General features: G+C 41.0%; 1 protein-coding gene across 3 annotated transcripts in view; it reads right to left on the bottom strand.

Annotated features, from left to right (window-relative positions):
• The window catches only part of myom3 (myomesin 3), a 61,736-nt gene extending 44,967 nt beyond the window's left edge, over positions 1–16,769 (bottom strand). The window contains exons 1-3 of one of the 3 annotated variants that reach the window (XM_086153672.1): positions 16,386–16,769; positions 10,495–10,621; positions 5,072–5,176 (exon numbers count right to left, since the gene is read on the bottom strand). In XM_086153672.1, coding sequence (XP_086009798.1) covers positions 5,072–5,176; positions 10,495–10,621; positions 16,386–16,440 — 287 coding nt within the window. In that variant the 5' untranslated portion in view covers positions 16,441–16,769. Of the gene's footprint in view, positions 1–5,071; positions 5,177–10,494; positions 10,622–14,127; positions 14,269–16,385 lie in introns of those variants that run through there. The other 2 variants (XM_086153674.1, XM_086153673.1) reach the window with 2 other exon arrangements.
• Between the last annotated feature and the right edge of the window lie 120 nt (positions 16,770–16,889).

The raw sequence follows: 16,889 nt of genomic DNA, 5'->3' as shown, positions 1-16,889 counted from the left end.
GAACGTCCAACCATGAAGGGTGCCAGAGGGGAGGGCAACCAAGGCCACCGAATGACAGACACCCCTGGACCTTAGCTATTTGAGAACTGGCAGATAACCACAAGAAATGCAGAAACATGATCTCAAATATTCACCAGCATGTTCAGGGTTCGATCACCCCAGAGAACAGACGATTGACGACATCCCAATTCTTAATTTAGTGGGAGCCATGGGCAACCATGACTAAATATGCTAATCAAAAACGTGATATAAAACATGCGTCACTGTGGAAATGTTTTGCATTCTGGACTCTTCATTTGTCTTCTTGTCTGAAGTTTATATGTTCTCCCTGTGTCTCCATGGGTTTCCTCTGGGCTCTCTAGTTTCTTCACGCAGCCCAAAAACATGCTGTATGTTTACTAGAGCCCCTAAATTGCCTGAACGTGTGAATGAGAGCCAGTAATTATTCAGTCATGATAGACTAAAGGTTTCTTCCACACCTACGAAGCCACAGTTAACTCTGTCGCTCACAATAGCATGCCTTCCATCAAAACATAATTTTACTCATTTACTTTACAGATAATACATTACCTTATTCCAGAAAGGGCTGTTTTTCTCCATCTGTTGACAGTATTGTCGGACTTATGAGGAAATAAAACAGATATCCAAAATCCTCTCAGTGAAAACAAGATAAAATGTTTGGGTTTCTAATAAATGAAATATTAGTCCCAAGATACAATATTTGTGGATCTCATCTCCTCTGCCAAAAAACATTCACATCAGAATGTTCTTAGACAGGAAAAAAACATTACATTATCATGTAAAAGATGTCATGGAGCCAAAATCTGCAAAAATAGTGAGGACGGAGATTTTACACGTAACAGTTAGGGAAATCTTGTGTGAGCGGACAGCGCTGATGAAAAATGACGTGAATGATGTGATAAACATATTTTCACAAGCAAATGTCAAAATCACAAAACTTGTCTTAGATGAACATTTTTGTAGGAGCCACAAAAACTGATTTCAAATTGCTGTTCCTCTTAGACGTCAAGCAACATGGTTTCCAATTTCCCTCCGACCTTATTTTTACTGATGTGCTCTTCTGTTGAATCCCCGACCGATCAGGCTTATTTTCAGAGAGTAAGATCTGAACATGGTGGCACAGTAGCTAGAGCTTCAACCTCACAGCAAGGAGGTCCCTGGCTCCGTTCCGACAGGGGGGCCTTTGCATGTTTGCATCTTCTCCGAATGGCTGTTCTCCAGGTTCCCTGGTTTCCTCCCACAGTCCAAGTATGTTCAAGATGGTAAAAAGGTTGCATGTCTCTGTGTGCAAGAATGATTGTTTCCATGACATGTGAATGAGGGGGTGAATGGTTGCATGTGTCTGTATGTTCAAAGTTGGCTTTATTGTCAAATGTGGTGATGTGGCCCTGAGATTTTACTGCTGACCTGTCCAGACTGAACTTTCTTTTGCCCACTGACAGCTGGGATAGGCACCAGCCCACTGACAACCCTAAGTACAGGATAAGTGGTACAGATAATGAATAAAGATAAAAACACAACTGTGCTCTTATTTGCTGCAAAGAAGTATCTTGGGTCACATAGCTTGGAGATGGCTTGATGAAGCAACACCAGAATTATGGGCTTCATTTACATTTTCTGATGTATTGCACTTTTTCTGAGAGCTGACAAGACCAGCAGTGACAGCATCCAAGCTGCCATCACTGTTGAGATTCCTGTTTAATAATTTAGCTGTTGCCCCGATTCGAGATTTTGATGTTACTCGGTTGCCCAAGGAACATCAAGAGCCTCCTAAAGTCACGACAACCAGCCATGCCTGAACCAGCAGAATGATTTTTCAAGTTGTAACAAGGCACGTGGTAAAAATACATAGGGATGCCAATATTCAGTAAGCGACACGCAACTGGAGCCGAACAAAACCATACACAAATCAAATCAAATGACACGGTCTTCCATCCTGCTGCATTCAGGCCTTTCCAGAAATAGTCTTCCAATCCCCAAGAGCTTTCACTTCGATCCCCCCCAGGTCCTTCCTCTTATTATTAAACCACATTCTAGCTTAAGTTAAGAAGAAATGTACATCCAAATCATATTTGTTTGGGCGTTCAGGACTTGTTAGGAACTTTCCACTTGTAAATTCGGTGCAAGAATCTGAAGGTTGATCTGAGAGGGAAGGCTACGATAGCGGTCAGGACAGATTGACTCGTTGATAAGATGGAGGTGTTGGGTGGTGTAAAGGGAGAGGGGGCCTAATGAGAAGCCAAGTTGGCTGGGTTACATCGCCGCAGCTGAGGCCCATTACTGTCAGATGCGTTTTGTGTTTAAAGAGCTGGCAATTTCACCCTCTGTGACTCCCCCTTCTTCACTTTGCCTCTGTCCTCGAGAATCACCCGCTATTGTGTGAAGGTTTTGTTGCAGATTTGCTCTAATGGCAGCGGACTGGAAAATGTATGCGATTGGCTGCAGAGCAATGAAAAAACAAACAAGTTGTTAGTTGCCAAACGGAAAAAGGTCAGAATTTATGGGGAGAAAAAAACACAACATCCATACTGTGATGCCAAATGAGCGTTTTGCCCTCAGTGAGAAAAGCCACAAATCCTCCCTATGGCATCAAGCAAACTGCGGCTCCGGCCTCACGAAGCCTGTTGTTTTGCCATGTTAACTCTGATCATGGTGGAAAGGTGGATAAGTACAAATGACAGGTCATGATGTCCATTGATTTCCCCTGTGGATGGTATTTTCCGATAATGATTCGAGGTACTCTGTCTCTTTAAATACAGCGACGTCTGTCCGTCCATTTATTTACAGTTGCCAACCCCTTGTCATGCAAAGCCCCCTTTAATGGCTCCAAGATAAGCTGTAATTATTAGCACTGACAGAAAAATGAAATAATATCACCCAAACAAGAGATTTCCAATACCATTCGTCACATTGGGTTGGGACCGGGGGAACAGTAATTCGGTCTCACTGCTGAGATTAAAAGCTAGAGACAAGAGATTTTGAATCTAAATGGACCGTGTGACACTAAGATTAAGGAGGGTGGACAGTAGGTGGGTTGTTCCGGTCAAGCAAATGAACTGACAAGGTGAGCTAAACCTCTGCACTTATATCCTTTTTTACATCCCCTCAGACACACAGGAGCAAAAATCCTGTCCTGGTTGCATGATAATAAGACACTTGGAACGTGAAAAATGTTCTCTCACGTGTCATCAACCAAATCCTCTAAGATTGAATATTTTAATACAACACAGATGAAAGGGGAGTTGAGTTCAGCCGTCAGGGACATGGCTGAGTCTTTTCCATTATTAGAAAATTTGTGTTTTTATCATGACAAGTGATAAAAAAAAAATGTATGTTCGCTTTAGAACTATTTGAATTATAGTTCGAGCTGCAGGTCGTCTCTATCGTCTTTAAATTGTGTCAACGATCGAACCCGAGGATCCACCCCTCAATCAGTACAAATGAACAAAGTTCTGCAGCGCTTCTCAGTTGACTAATTATGGATTATTGGTTTTGGGGAGACGGCAACACAACAAATACCAGCTTGCCTTCGACAAAAGGAAGAAAGGGCCCTGATTTCTGCGCTCGGATGAAGGAGAAGCTGAAAAATGCAGCTCCGGCTCTGTAATATCTTGCAGGGCAAAATGCTATTGAATTTTGATCCACGCCTCTTTCTCACATCATTTGGAGATGGAGAAGATGCTGTGGCGACTACTGATGAAGTCACACAAATCATTCAGGAAGTAAGTCATTGGGGTGAAGTGGAGGCTTGCTCAGCCTCTACAGTAACAAATGAGAAGATGGGGCTTGTTAGACATAGCTGTTGCCCACTTTCATTCATTCATTCATTATCTATACCGCTCATCCTGCACTCAGAGCTGCAGGAGCAGCGGGGGGAGGCTATCCCAACTGTCATTACATTACATTACATTACAGTCATCTGGCAGATGCTTTTATCCAAAGCGACTTACGAAAAGTGCAATTCAGTCACCGAAGATACAAAGTACCAGTAGTCGGAAATCAGAAGTGACCACTCTACCAAATAGCCATCTCAAAACCATATACATGCATACATTCATTCATTTTTTTTTTTTTTTCGTGGGGGGCTGGGGGCTTAGTGCGATTAGTGGGGTAGTGATTGGTGAAGAGGTCATTGGGTGAGACCCAGTGTTCAGCCCGGACTGACCCGCAGTTGATCACAGGGCCACATAAACAACCACTCTCGCTGTCATTCACACATCTGTGAAATTTGGGGTCTCTGGTGAACCCACAACAAGTTTGGGAGGACACTGGAGAACCTGGAGGAAAGCTACGCAGACATGTGGAGAACGTGGAAACTCCACATAGTGACCCCACCCGTTGGAATCGAACCAGGGACCCTCTTGGAGCGCCGTGCCACCTTTCTGTTGCCATCTTGTATGCGTGAAACATGGAAAAGATTTATGAACTATCTACTTCACCCCTGCATCCTCACAAGTGGACATCACGGTTTGACCTCTTTGTTTCGCTGAATTCTGCTTAACTTGGTTTGAGATCATTAGTCCCCGTCCCTCCCAACCCTCATGTCGTCTATCACACTCCTACTTGCTATCTTACTGCCCTTCTCTCGCTCTTTCTCTTTCTGCCCCAAGCTGTCGAGACAGAGGGCCGTCACTATTGTGCTGGGATCCGTCCAAAGTCACTCGCCACTGTCACTAAGTACTTGCTCCTGGGGGAATGCTAGGTTTCTGTAAATCATTTTAAAGAGCGGGTTGGCACTGGAGCCTCCTACAGTCCAAGTATTGGCACTATTTGACTTGATTTAACTTTTTTTTTTTTTTTCTTCATTTAAACTTGTTATTTTTATTCATGCATTCACCACTGTTATTAATTTGACGTGTGACTAAAAATGAGATTTTTAGATACATTTTCATCATGACTGTTGGCCACTTATGACTTTCACATGTCCCGCTTTTCTTCAACAGTTTCTTTTCTTTTTTGTTCTGTCTTCCTAGTTTGATTATTACTCTTTCTGATTATTTCAATGACCTTCACCTGTCACTTACGTATTTTTTAATAAACTGTGTCTCACCATGTCCTGTGACGGGGGAAACCCTCCATACCCAAAATCTCCTTGACGGACATCAGGTCAGCAGGGATGATGGGATAATAATCAGAGTACGAGGCCTCTTCATCACTGTCAAAGAAGGAAAAAGGGTAAAAGAAAAATTGCAATTGATCAAAAACAAAAATCACAATAAGAAGTTTAATAAGTCTTGGTTTTCATAGTGGATGCTTTTATTTTGTCACACACAACTTGGGGCTCATTATCTAATACGAAATCCATCAAGCCATTTCTTCCTCTGCCACTAGACAGCAGCAACTGCTCTCATCCTGGCATGGAGTGCACAAGAGGCCAGTCATCAGTGAGTCATGCCATTAAACACAATAAACCCAGAGTTTAATTTATTCAAGCTCTCCAGGGATTTGGGTTATAACTGGCATCTCTGAACTGTAAAACAGGAACTGGCTTCAACTGATGTGGTTTTGGTCGAATCTTCCAGTTGCTAGGGAAGGTAACATTGAAAAACAAAAAAAAGGCATAAAAACAAAGAGCAAAAAATCACTAAAAAGTAGATTTTCTGCAGACATACAATCTGCCAGTCAGTTCAGCTCCAGGATAAGCCACCAAGGTACGCTGTGCCGCAAAGAAGATTTGTCGCTGCTTAGTATAAACGCGCGTGTTTTTTTTAGATATTACAACAGAACTTGCAGTCAGTTAAGGTTGTATCTAAGCAGGAAAGGCAAAAACGTCACTTCTTTTTCTTCCTTTTTCTTTCTACTGGAGATCCAACCGTCATCTCCAGCCAAATTTGAGATTAGAGTGGAAAAACATGATATCTGGGCTTCATTGTGTCATCCAGCTGTCAGGCATTACGTGTTCTTGTCTTGAGTTATTTGTTTTTTTTTCCGCCCCACTGTTACCTTTGTTATCTTTTAGTCTTTCGCTTGGTTGCCTCCTGCATGGTTCAAACACTAATCCACCCACTGGAGCTTTGCAGCGTCTGACCTGTTTTCTCTCAAGTGATAAAAATGTGATGATCGTCATCAGCTGCTTCTGCTCGTTCACTGTTCCCTCACCGGCACATAAACAAGCACCATTGCCTCCACGGCTTTGTCCAATCAGAGTGAACAAGGGCCGGTGATCTGGTGCGTTTGTGAGCCGATGGCTTTAGATTGCGGTCAGTGGGATGCTTTTGAAATCAGCTGAGAAATCAGTTGTCGCAATTGTTGTTTCTCCTTATCAGTCTTTCTTGTATCTTTTTTTTCCCCTTCTGCGGTTTGCAGCTCCATGAATGTGTTTTTTTTTCAAAAAAAAAAGAATATTCATTCCATTTTGGTCCAAACGATAAATACTCATGAGTGCAATTTTTTATATTTCTTGTACAGATACTGTATTTCTAACAGCTTATAGATTTCATCAGAAAACAAAATCCTCTGCATACGGGACAAAGAAGTCCAGCTTTCAAACCGTGGACCTACATGAATCATCTCTATATAAACCCTCATAGATGACAGACATGCTTTTGAATGCCCATAGTTTCCAGTGAAAGGCACAGACAGAACCCTCGGCTGACATTTCCTCTTGTTCCGCTCTAAACCGCAGAGCTGCATTTGTTGCCAGTGAAAATAACACTTAAGGCAAAGAAGCTTTTTAATATGAATTTATGTTGCAGGTTCCCAGGGGACGTGGCTTAATCTACTGCAGCAGTCTTGCAAGGCGTCCAACATTGTTTTAATTTTTTAACGAATATGAAAGCTATTATTGGATCATTTGCCCCTCATTTGCCCCAGTCCCTCCAAACCCTTATACCCCCCTCTGTCTCTGTCATGATTTTTCTTTCTATTGCTCTGTCCTTATCTCTCTCAGTCGGTCTCATTCTAATCCAACCGTTCGAGTAAGAAAGCCGCCCACGCAGAGCTGGGATCTGTCCAGGGTCTCTGCTTGGTAAAAGGCAGTTTTTCCTTCAAGCCGCCACCTAGTGCTTGCTCATAGGGAGGGGAGCTGGGTTTCTGTAAATTATTTCTAACAGTGCGGTCCAGATCTGCTCTATGTGGAACCTGTCATTCGACAACTGGGTTTTGATTTGGCTCCACATCAGTAAAATCTGACTCAACTACATTTCAGTTCTGATGTGAGTGTCATTGGACATTGCTGTCATTTATTTGGCCTTTCTATCTGATCAGCAACATCCAAACAGGTGCTGTTCAAGTGAAATATACAGTATATCTCTTATATATCATTATTCACCAACTGAAGCTCAATTGTTGAGTTGATGTCCATAGTTGCACATGCTTGCTCAACCAACCAGGTAATTTACCTAATCATCAGCCAAAGCACGATTACTTTCTTACTGTATTATGTTTACTTGTCTATCTCCATGACCTAAAGATAAAACCTGATTTTTTTTTAATTTTGTAATGCATTGTAGACTAATAGCATCATATATTCGAATTTCAAGACAAACCAGGATACAGTTATTTTGTCCATCCGTTTTTGAAGGATTTAAAACTGCAAAGGACCAATAAGCTTCTTAGATTAAAGGGCTGAGCCACTAATTTGGATTATTTTGTCAAGAAACATCACATTATTCAGCCTACGACTAACAATACACATCAAAACGGAGTACATCACACTGAAACACAGAAATAAGAATCTCCCAGTTTACAAAGCAGACGTTTACACAGGTGTGCATCCAAATTGCTACCGTTATAGACTCAGCTTTAGACATTAATTCCAACAAACCTTTCCACCACTGGCAATGCAAATTACGGCAACTACTATTTCCTCATTTCACGGTAGCGTAAGAACAACTTCTGCTTTTTGGTCTCTTTATTTATTTTCCCTTTTTTTTCCTACTCCTTTGGCTCCAGGCTGACTGACACACACACACACACACACACACACACACACACACACACACACACACACACACACACACACACACACACACACACACACACACACACACTCGTATGACACCAGCATACATACAGATGCGACAAGCAAAAACACTCAAAGACATAGCAGACGTAAAGTGCATCACAATGTACCACCAACATGCTTTGCGCTTCTACGGGAGCACCAAGGTCAAAGGGTCATTTAATAATTCAAATCAGTGACCTTCTGATACCATACACTCCACTAAACTCCAAATAATTCAAAGACAATCAGAAATGGTTACATGTTTAATTTTCTCTTTTACTCTATAATCAAATACTCCACAAACACTTTTGTGGCCAATATTTGCCAGAGTCTAATCTGGGCCTAAAACGATTAAATGGAATAATTGCTCATTCATGTTCGTCATCCCAAAAAATAAAAAATGGACATAATTTGCTTTCATTCCTCCAGGTTGATTGCGGATCCACTGATAATCCTAAATTAAATACGGACTATAGCAGGAGGGGTTGAAGGCAATTTTGACTCAGATCAGTGTCAAGAGAGGAATAATTCCATATTGGATTTTTGCACAGTGTGCATGTTGAGCCCCTGCTGAGATCTGTGGTATGGAAGTGACCGCAATATCATCTATTGGAAATGAAGTTACTGTTTTTTTGGTAATATTCAATTTTCTCCTGTGTATTTAAAGCACATTTCTACAAAATTACATGTAAAAAATTCCATGACACAACTGCAAAACACACATCTAGCCTCATTATGAAGCCAGACAGTTAAAGAAGTAACTTAAATCTATACCAGATTTTGTCTGCTTTGGCTGAAATTCGAATGACTCAAGACCAATACATTGGAAAATCCAAGCTGAAATGCTAATCTGCCTTTTGTAAGTACAACTCAAAACAGAACCAAAAAAAAGTCAAACTACAAAAAATACATAAAATATTGACCTAAGTAGTGACATTGAATAGTTACCTGCCAGGTGGTATATTTTGGGGGAGGGTGCCGCAGGAAGGAGACCAATCAAATACAGGAAGTAGAACCAGGCAGTGAGAGGGAAGGGGACACTTTAAAATGTAACACACAAAGAAATACATGCAAAGGGAAGTAATGATACATCAAACAAGTATTAAAGGTGGTATGACCCAGGGGGGAAGTCACATTTGACACTGAGGACACATAGTGCAAAACAAAACAGGAAGTACAAAAATAAACAAACAAGGACTGCGCGAAGTCTAAAAGTCATTGTCAAAATATCCATATCATTAAAATACCGCTGACTTGGATCGATAGTCATGCCTGATTATTTTGAACGGTCAGGCAATTTTAATTTGATTTATTCTTCTTTTTGAAATTGCATTTATCTACTTAATGTTGTGGTGTTTTGCATCTCTGCTTTGTCAGTGCATTCTGGGGCTGAGAAGGATACCGAATCCTTACAAACCACAGGGACCATCATTCCAGAGTCTGACTTTTCTGTGCCTCAGAGTCAAAGTCTTCAGATACAAACGCTTGTGAACGTAATGCTTGAACACATCGAGCTGGCAGCTATAACACTGGCCCACAGGGTGTAGTTGGATCAATGTGATGTCTCATTACGCTCAGAATAACCAGCCCTGCCATATGTCTCCCCCTAATAAATACTTGATCCTTTGTCATTGTTCTGCTACAAAATGAATTCTGCTGTGAGCTTTTTAAACAATAAGGAGCCTGCTTATAATCAAATCAAAGCATGGTTGTTATCAAATTAATTACTTTATTTCCTCGTCTTATTAAAATTAATTTTACTGATTAAAACTTGTAATTAAACCCTTAAATGAGTCTGAATTAAAGACCGCTGACTCTTCCCTCCAGTTCGATTATATCTGACAGTATATATTTCCGCAAATACTGCGACGAAGCCTGCTTTTTCACCAGTTACATTTGATTTCATGAAGAATCGACAAACAAACTCAAGATGTCGCATTTCGGCTGCAACAATGCGTTTTTTTGTTTTTTATGTATAAATCAGGATTAAGCCGACTCAAATTGCTTTTTTTTTTCTCAGGAATTATTTTTTCCCATGATAACTTCAAGTGTTTGTGTAATCCTGCTCAGCAGGGCAGAGCAGATAGCACTGGGGGAAAGCAGACATCCATTAATAACCAAACTCCCACATCTGTTTTGCCACTGGGGAGCTAAAGAGCAACCTCTCTCATACAGTAATTAGAGATTTTATGATATTTTCGTGAAAGGAAAAACAACTACTACAAATATTCACCTTGGAATATTTAAGAGGTGCAAATCTATTTCCATTTTTACAGATTTGTGGTAAAAAATATGCGTTAAATAGTTGAAAAAGGAAAATTCACTTGATTTGGGTTTAGCCTTAGGAGGTCTTTCCAGCATGATTAAATACAATAGCATTGGTGGTTTTTCATGATCCCTCTGACAGACAGACAGTCTCATGTCATTCCAGTGGGACACAATTATGAAATCAACCGTATTAATATTGATGGGTCACTGATTCCCTTATCCCAATAAATGCAGGTGCTAGGAATTTGCTCCATCGATACCTGGAGGTGAAGGTCTTCTTTTTCTTTTGGGAGGACATTTCCATGCCCTGAGACATCTGGGATGACTTCTCCTCTTGTTCTCGCTGCATCACTGTCCTGGTTTCCATGGTAACCCCCCGACCAGCACCTGTGGAGAAAGGGCAGACGGTAAGTGTGGATGCAGAAATGCGTGGGAGGCAAGAGATACGGAATCATTGAAGTTGGTATTCGATTAAAGATGCCTCAAGTCTGGAGCAAAAACAACATTATAATTACAATCATTAATTATTACATTATCTTTATACCCGCAATATTATTTGGCAAAGCTCAAAACTCGATAGTTCATATTCAACAGAGAGATGGTGTGCTCAACAGGGTCACATCATACTCTAATTATATTCAGATTTGTTTTCAGTGGAAAACTTATGGTTGCAGTTATAGTACAAAGCTCTTTTAGGGTGAAAAAGAAATTGAACGATCCCCGCAGAATTGTTCTCTGTGAGTCTGTATTTGGTACTCTTTGAATGTGAAATTCATGAGAATTTAATTCTAATTAAGCAGCCACCCTACGTAATAGGAATTTGATCCAAACTGTCGCTGAAGCTCCGTGATGGAGAAAATTAGTTTTTGGCAAATTCTAGGGACAGCACCTGGAAAAAAAAAAGTTCATTTAAAAAAAAAGATATAAATAGAATTATATTTACATAACATTGAAAAAAATAAGTCTGGTCCCACACAATGTTCTGTTTAGTACCACAGAGGTCAATGAAGTTGAGATCGCTAACATTAATTTCATCTAGTTATGTTTTTTATTTTTTTTGGTGTAGTTATATTTAATAAATTATCATGATCTTTTGTAAATTATCATGATCTGATGATGTACATGGTCTGGTTAAGTTATCATTCATTCTAATAATAAGTAACCAGGCAACTAACTACCCAGGAGGGACGGCTGTGGCTCATTTGGTCGAGCCGGCATCCCTGCAGTTAGAAGTTTGGCGATGTGATTCCTGTCTACACGCAGACGTGTCCTTGGCCAAGACTCTGAACCCATAGTTGCTAAATAGGTGAATATAATCTAGTGTAAATAACATGTCTGTCATCCAGGTCATGGTGACTTGTTGTCAAAATCTTCTTGTCCTGGCAACTGGATTGGAATTTCTTCACTTGAAGACAGGTGCCGTTTGTTGGAACAAAAGAGCCAACGCACTTTTAGGCTCGCTTTCACATTCCAATCCAGGTAATCCACAAAGTAGCTCTTTTGTTCCAACTAACATCACGCCATTAGCTTAACAACCCCTTTAGGTCTAGTTTCTGCTGATCAACTCTTCCATTTACACAACAAGCCACCGTAATCTAGACCCGCCCAAAACCCTGGCAGTTATATTCGGAAACTTCCCATGGGTCATTAGAACTGAAGAAGCCTCTCGGCTGAGGGGTGAAACATCTTCAAGCAAAGAAATTCAAGTCAAGTTGCCAGGACAAGAACATTTCAACAAGAATCTAGTGTAAAGCACTTCACAATAACACAATAACACTCGCTCATAATAACTTCCTTACATTAACTTCACCTAGCTCTCACACCAACTCACTTTTAGGCTGGTTTTAATCATACTAATGCTGGGCTTACATCTAAAGACTAAAGACTAAATATCTTAAAAAAAGACTCACACCAGCTCAGACCTTAAGACTAGTTTTTAGAATCTTATGATTTTGATTGACAGTTTTCATAGTTTCAAGTCTACAACTGGAAATTCGTAAGATGTAAGCCCATCAGAACCACCCCGTACTAACACACTGTAACTCACATACTCACTTACATGAACCCTTCTGATGCAAACATAGCCAATCGAGATCCATTTAAGTTACTTTATTGGGCTAATTCACTCACACCATCTGGTGATGTCACTACGTATAGACTGTATCCATCTATCCACCGACTATTTATTATCCTGAATTGTTTGAAATATCTCAGGTAGGCTATGATGCCCCATGGCCACCATGTGATTTCACGTGAAAGCATGCAGAGGAGGTATATTATTTCAGTCCCCCCCCCCTCGAGTCACTTATAATGAATCAGCTGAGGACTGCCACGCTGCTCCTTGGAGCCTGTCCATCATCAATCATGTGCAGCTCTGGGGATATGAATGCGGGACACACCAAACAAACAGAATCAGGTCGAGGCTGAGTTATGACTTCATTCAGCGGCTCCCGGTAGCAACCACCCGCATTAGCGCCATAATAAGAATAATGTGTTATTTCTTCTCATCTCATTCAATTACATTCCTGAAAGCAGCAGCACCTCAGTTACCAGGTTGGCGTAGCAGCCGGATTCCCCGTCGACTTATTTTGGCTTGATATCGTTTGGTCATAAAGTGTAACTGGAAGGCCAAGCTTGCGTTTATTAAAAATGACCCGTTTCCGCTGGAAGGCCTGGCTCTTGGGCCCCCGGGTTTCAGAAGTGAAAACAAGCTTTTCACACACCCTGTGATTTTTCATCTCATGGGTGAAATAAGAGCTCAGCTTCCACGTGTGTGTGACAATATTAATAATAGGACAATAACAACAGTGGAACAGGGGGGGGACACTTGACTCACTGTTGGTGTAAATTATGTCTGAACACAACAAAAAAGCTTGACAATAACAGCGAGGGAGGCGTGACAAATTAAAAGTAAACTCAGGATAAACTTATATTTGTTTATGTACCTAGCCGTCGCGAAAGCCCGGAATAAACCCCACTGCGCTGCAAGCTTGAGCCAAAACTCCAATTCCCCAAGTAATGGATCAATAATCAGAATTAAACCTTTTAAATTTCCTCCAGGTAAACACATGAATGTATGTGAACCGTATCATTTTATTTACATTTCATTGACAGAAAGAAAACACAGAAAGTTATTTACAAAAGCAGCTGACTGAGTTTTCGTCGCTCGATATTAATTAATCCAAGCACTAGAGATGAGAAGGCTCACTGAGGAGAGGCCAAGGAGGGGATTATCATTAAGTTTTTAACAAATCCATCATATTTTTGAATAAGTAGTCATCTGTCTATGTGTCCACCAAGCCAATTAAAAGAAAAGACCTTTGTGAGTTGTAGCTATATAAGGAAACACACTCGGGGTTAACAAATCACCACCAATGCTGCCAAAAAAACTTCACTGATGACTGTGTGTAAACACTGGTTTTCATTTGCTGTATGAAATAATCTTTTTTTAAACCATTAACCTTAATTTCCAAGCATAATACACTCACACCACTGAGACTCACTTGTAACCAACTAGTGCACACATCTGCGTGCTTGATCATACACTTGGATGCTGGCCATAGAGAGACAAAAGTGAGAAAATATATATATATATAAAAGCAATAAACAAATCAATAAATCGATGCATTTCAAGATTGAGCTTGTGTTCATTTAATTTTTTTTGATGCTGCCTGAAAAGGTTTCGAAGATGTTAACAATACTGTCAGCTATAAAAGCAGATGACTGACAGAACCATGCCTGCATCTTAAAATTTATTTTTACCATTAAATACATCATCATCTTAAATTTAACGAGTCTGCATCTCTTATCATCTTAAAAAAGGCAACGCAGAAAAGCAGGATGCCGCTTGTGCTAAATCCAGACCAAGGCTGAACAGAGGAAGTCCCACTCACTTTCAAAAGATGCAGATGAAGTACTCTGGGCCTCGGATGGGTGGAATGGATGCTCTGCGCTTCCTTGTTTGTCTACCTGCCTGTCTGTCTCTCAGAAGATCTTCAGATTTACTGTCTCACGCCTCCGTGTCACCGCGCTCTCCTGCGTCTTAATGAGGTAGCAAAAGGGGGGGAAGTTGGGGGTCACCCTGAACTTGAAGTGTCTCTCACGCCAACAATGTGGACAACACAATGCCCTCTCATGCTCAAGTTGGTAAATATAGACCAATGACACCTCCCCTGTATGTATGCACACACACATGCACACACACACACCCACATGGTGAATTTTTACACACAGACAAATTGAAACACAAAACCAACCCAGGCGCGCACAGTCACAGATCATCGCCGTCAGCGAGATCGATTTACAGGCGGCTCTGGAGAGAAGCGGATAAGAGAGGAAACAAAAGCTCCCTGGACAATAAGAGGAGGGAAAACAAGTGACCTGAGCAGCTGAGAGGAACAGCTGGAACGGCCTCGCGAGAACAACCGGACGCGGTGGAGGTGTCTGCTTAATAACTCTCGCTAAAAAAGAAATATGTATCTATTTTGGCCCTCCCAGCGCAGTCCCGACTGGGTAAAAGATTATAAAATTATGGAACCAGAATGAAAAGCAGGGCGGGAGCGAAGCGGCAGGGTAAACATGGGAGAGTAAGATGGCCGGAGAGAAGAGAGGAAAGAAAAGGAAGAAGGAAACCCCAGAGAGATGAAAGATTTGAGACAGGAACCTTTAACGTCCTCTCGATCTGATGTTGAATTCTCTTCTCTAAAAAAAGCAACAGCAGAAACACCTCAGATGCCCCACCTTATTCTTTTTTCACTCACTTTGTGATCTATTTCTCTTTAATGCGCCAGCTCCTTTTCACTGCCTCCTTCTTGGCTCTGAGTAAAATATATGATTAATTCATACAGCTGTGATTCTTTTGAGCTGAAAATGTATTGTGAAATGCTCGGCTTAAATGACTCACTTTTGGACAATAATACAAGGATGAACCCCTAAATTCAACAATTCCTGTTTTGTTGGTTCCCTTGAACTGAACCCGAACCCGGATCTGCGCACTTCTGAGTCAAATCCTGCTTTTCTCTTGTTTTTTTTTTTTTTTTTTTTTTTTCCCAACCTTTGCAGAAGCCCAGGTTGCTAAATATTTTTCTACCTGCACTCTGAATTCCCTTGACATGTCCCATCTTTGCGCCGCCTCCAACCCGTTCTTGGACAGGGTTGGAGGTGATTTTTACTCCAGGAAAAGAAAGCCTTCTCGTAGACCTCTCTCTTTCTCCCTCTCTCTCCTCCACTTATGGCAGCGAAATGGGAAATGGACTTCAGTGTGTTTCAACCATTCAAAGCACTTTTTACAAGACTGTCCAACTCACACACTGTTGACAGAAGGGTTTATCCGATGTTCCTTTATTGCTAGCACTTTCTCACACTGATGGAGCAAATAGGTGGAAAGGCTCTGCTGTCAGGTCCCATGTCAAATGTGCACTTCTAAGGTAATGTAACTATATATCTCAGGAATGTACAAAAAATAGCAGATCCCTAACATTTCCACACTCTTTCACATCCAAACCTCAGCCTGTGATTTGGTGATTTCGGTCAATGTTGCGTTCAAGATTCAAACGGTTGAATGCTGCCCACTCACGATGCCAACGGGTGTTTTGGTGGCGTATTTGCTGTGCAACAACAATGATGTTGCCATAACATTTGGGGCCCACTGTTTTTCCCGGGCATCCACATTATTCTTAGCTCCCCTTAACTCAGGGGTGGGCAATTATTTTGGCTGGCAGGCCACATTTCTTTTTGAATTTTTATGCACGGGCCAACTAGGTAGCATGTAAATTGAACAAAATAAAAAAAAAATGTACTGAAATATTGAAATTTTTTGGCATTTTATTACAACATTAAAATCATTAATGATCATATAAATGTACCAACTTTATTTCCTATGTACAAAATAAAAAAAAAAGGAAAAAATAAGGAGTTTCTAAATTCAATATTGATTGAAGATACTTATTAAAATATTAGAAAAAAAATAGTTTGGCGGGCCGGATAAAAAATGAAAATGGGACGGATGCGGCCCTCGGGCCGTAAAATGCCCTGGTCTGCCTTAACTGTTTCTTTCAAAGAAAGCTTTGGACCTCACTCTATCAGAACGCGAAAGCCCACTCAGGATAACATTATTTATCTGGGCAGGAAACTCACAAACGTCACGCCTCACCTCTATTGTTTTGTACTCCTCGAAAACTAGAGATGCTCTCGAGAAGGTGGTACATCACATCGCTGCCTTATCCCTCCATTACCACACACCGATCGGTCACTCAACTCCAACTCCCGATTTCCTCTGTTGTGCTGGAGCGGCTGGTTCATCATTGCAGTTATTTATGTTACCCTTAGATTGAACTAACAAAAAAAAATCTCTTTCAATCGGTCCATTCTCCTCTTCAACTGAGACAGCTGGTTCAGTGCAGTTGATATTCACAGGCATCAGCTAAATAACGTTATAAAACTTTTTCGCCTTGAAAATGATCTAAGCGCCCCATATTTCTGTATCAGTAATCCGTGCTGTCATTTTGTGTGCGTGTGTGTGAGTCCATCGCTGCTGACTGACAAGGACTAAAAGCACACATGTGCTGCCAGGATAGAAGCCATCATTCAAGGCTGCATCATTATATAGAAGGTTAGAGGTTATTTATAAGCTTTTAGTGGGAGCACCTGCCTCTGG

The sequence above is a fragment of the Fistularia commersonii genome, chromosome 10, assembly GCF_037954325.1.
Source record: "Fistularia commersonii isolate RoL2024-O1a breed Wild chromosome 10, RoL_Fcom_v1.0, whole genome shotgun sequence".
NCBI lineage: Eukaryota > Metazoa > Chordata > Actinopteri > Syngnathiformes > Fistulariidae > Fistularia > Fistularia commersonii.
The sequence above is the reverse complement of the archived record's forward strand: the minus strand, read 5'-3'. Positions and strand labels throughout refer to the sequence as shown.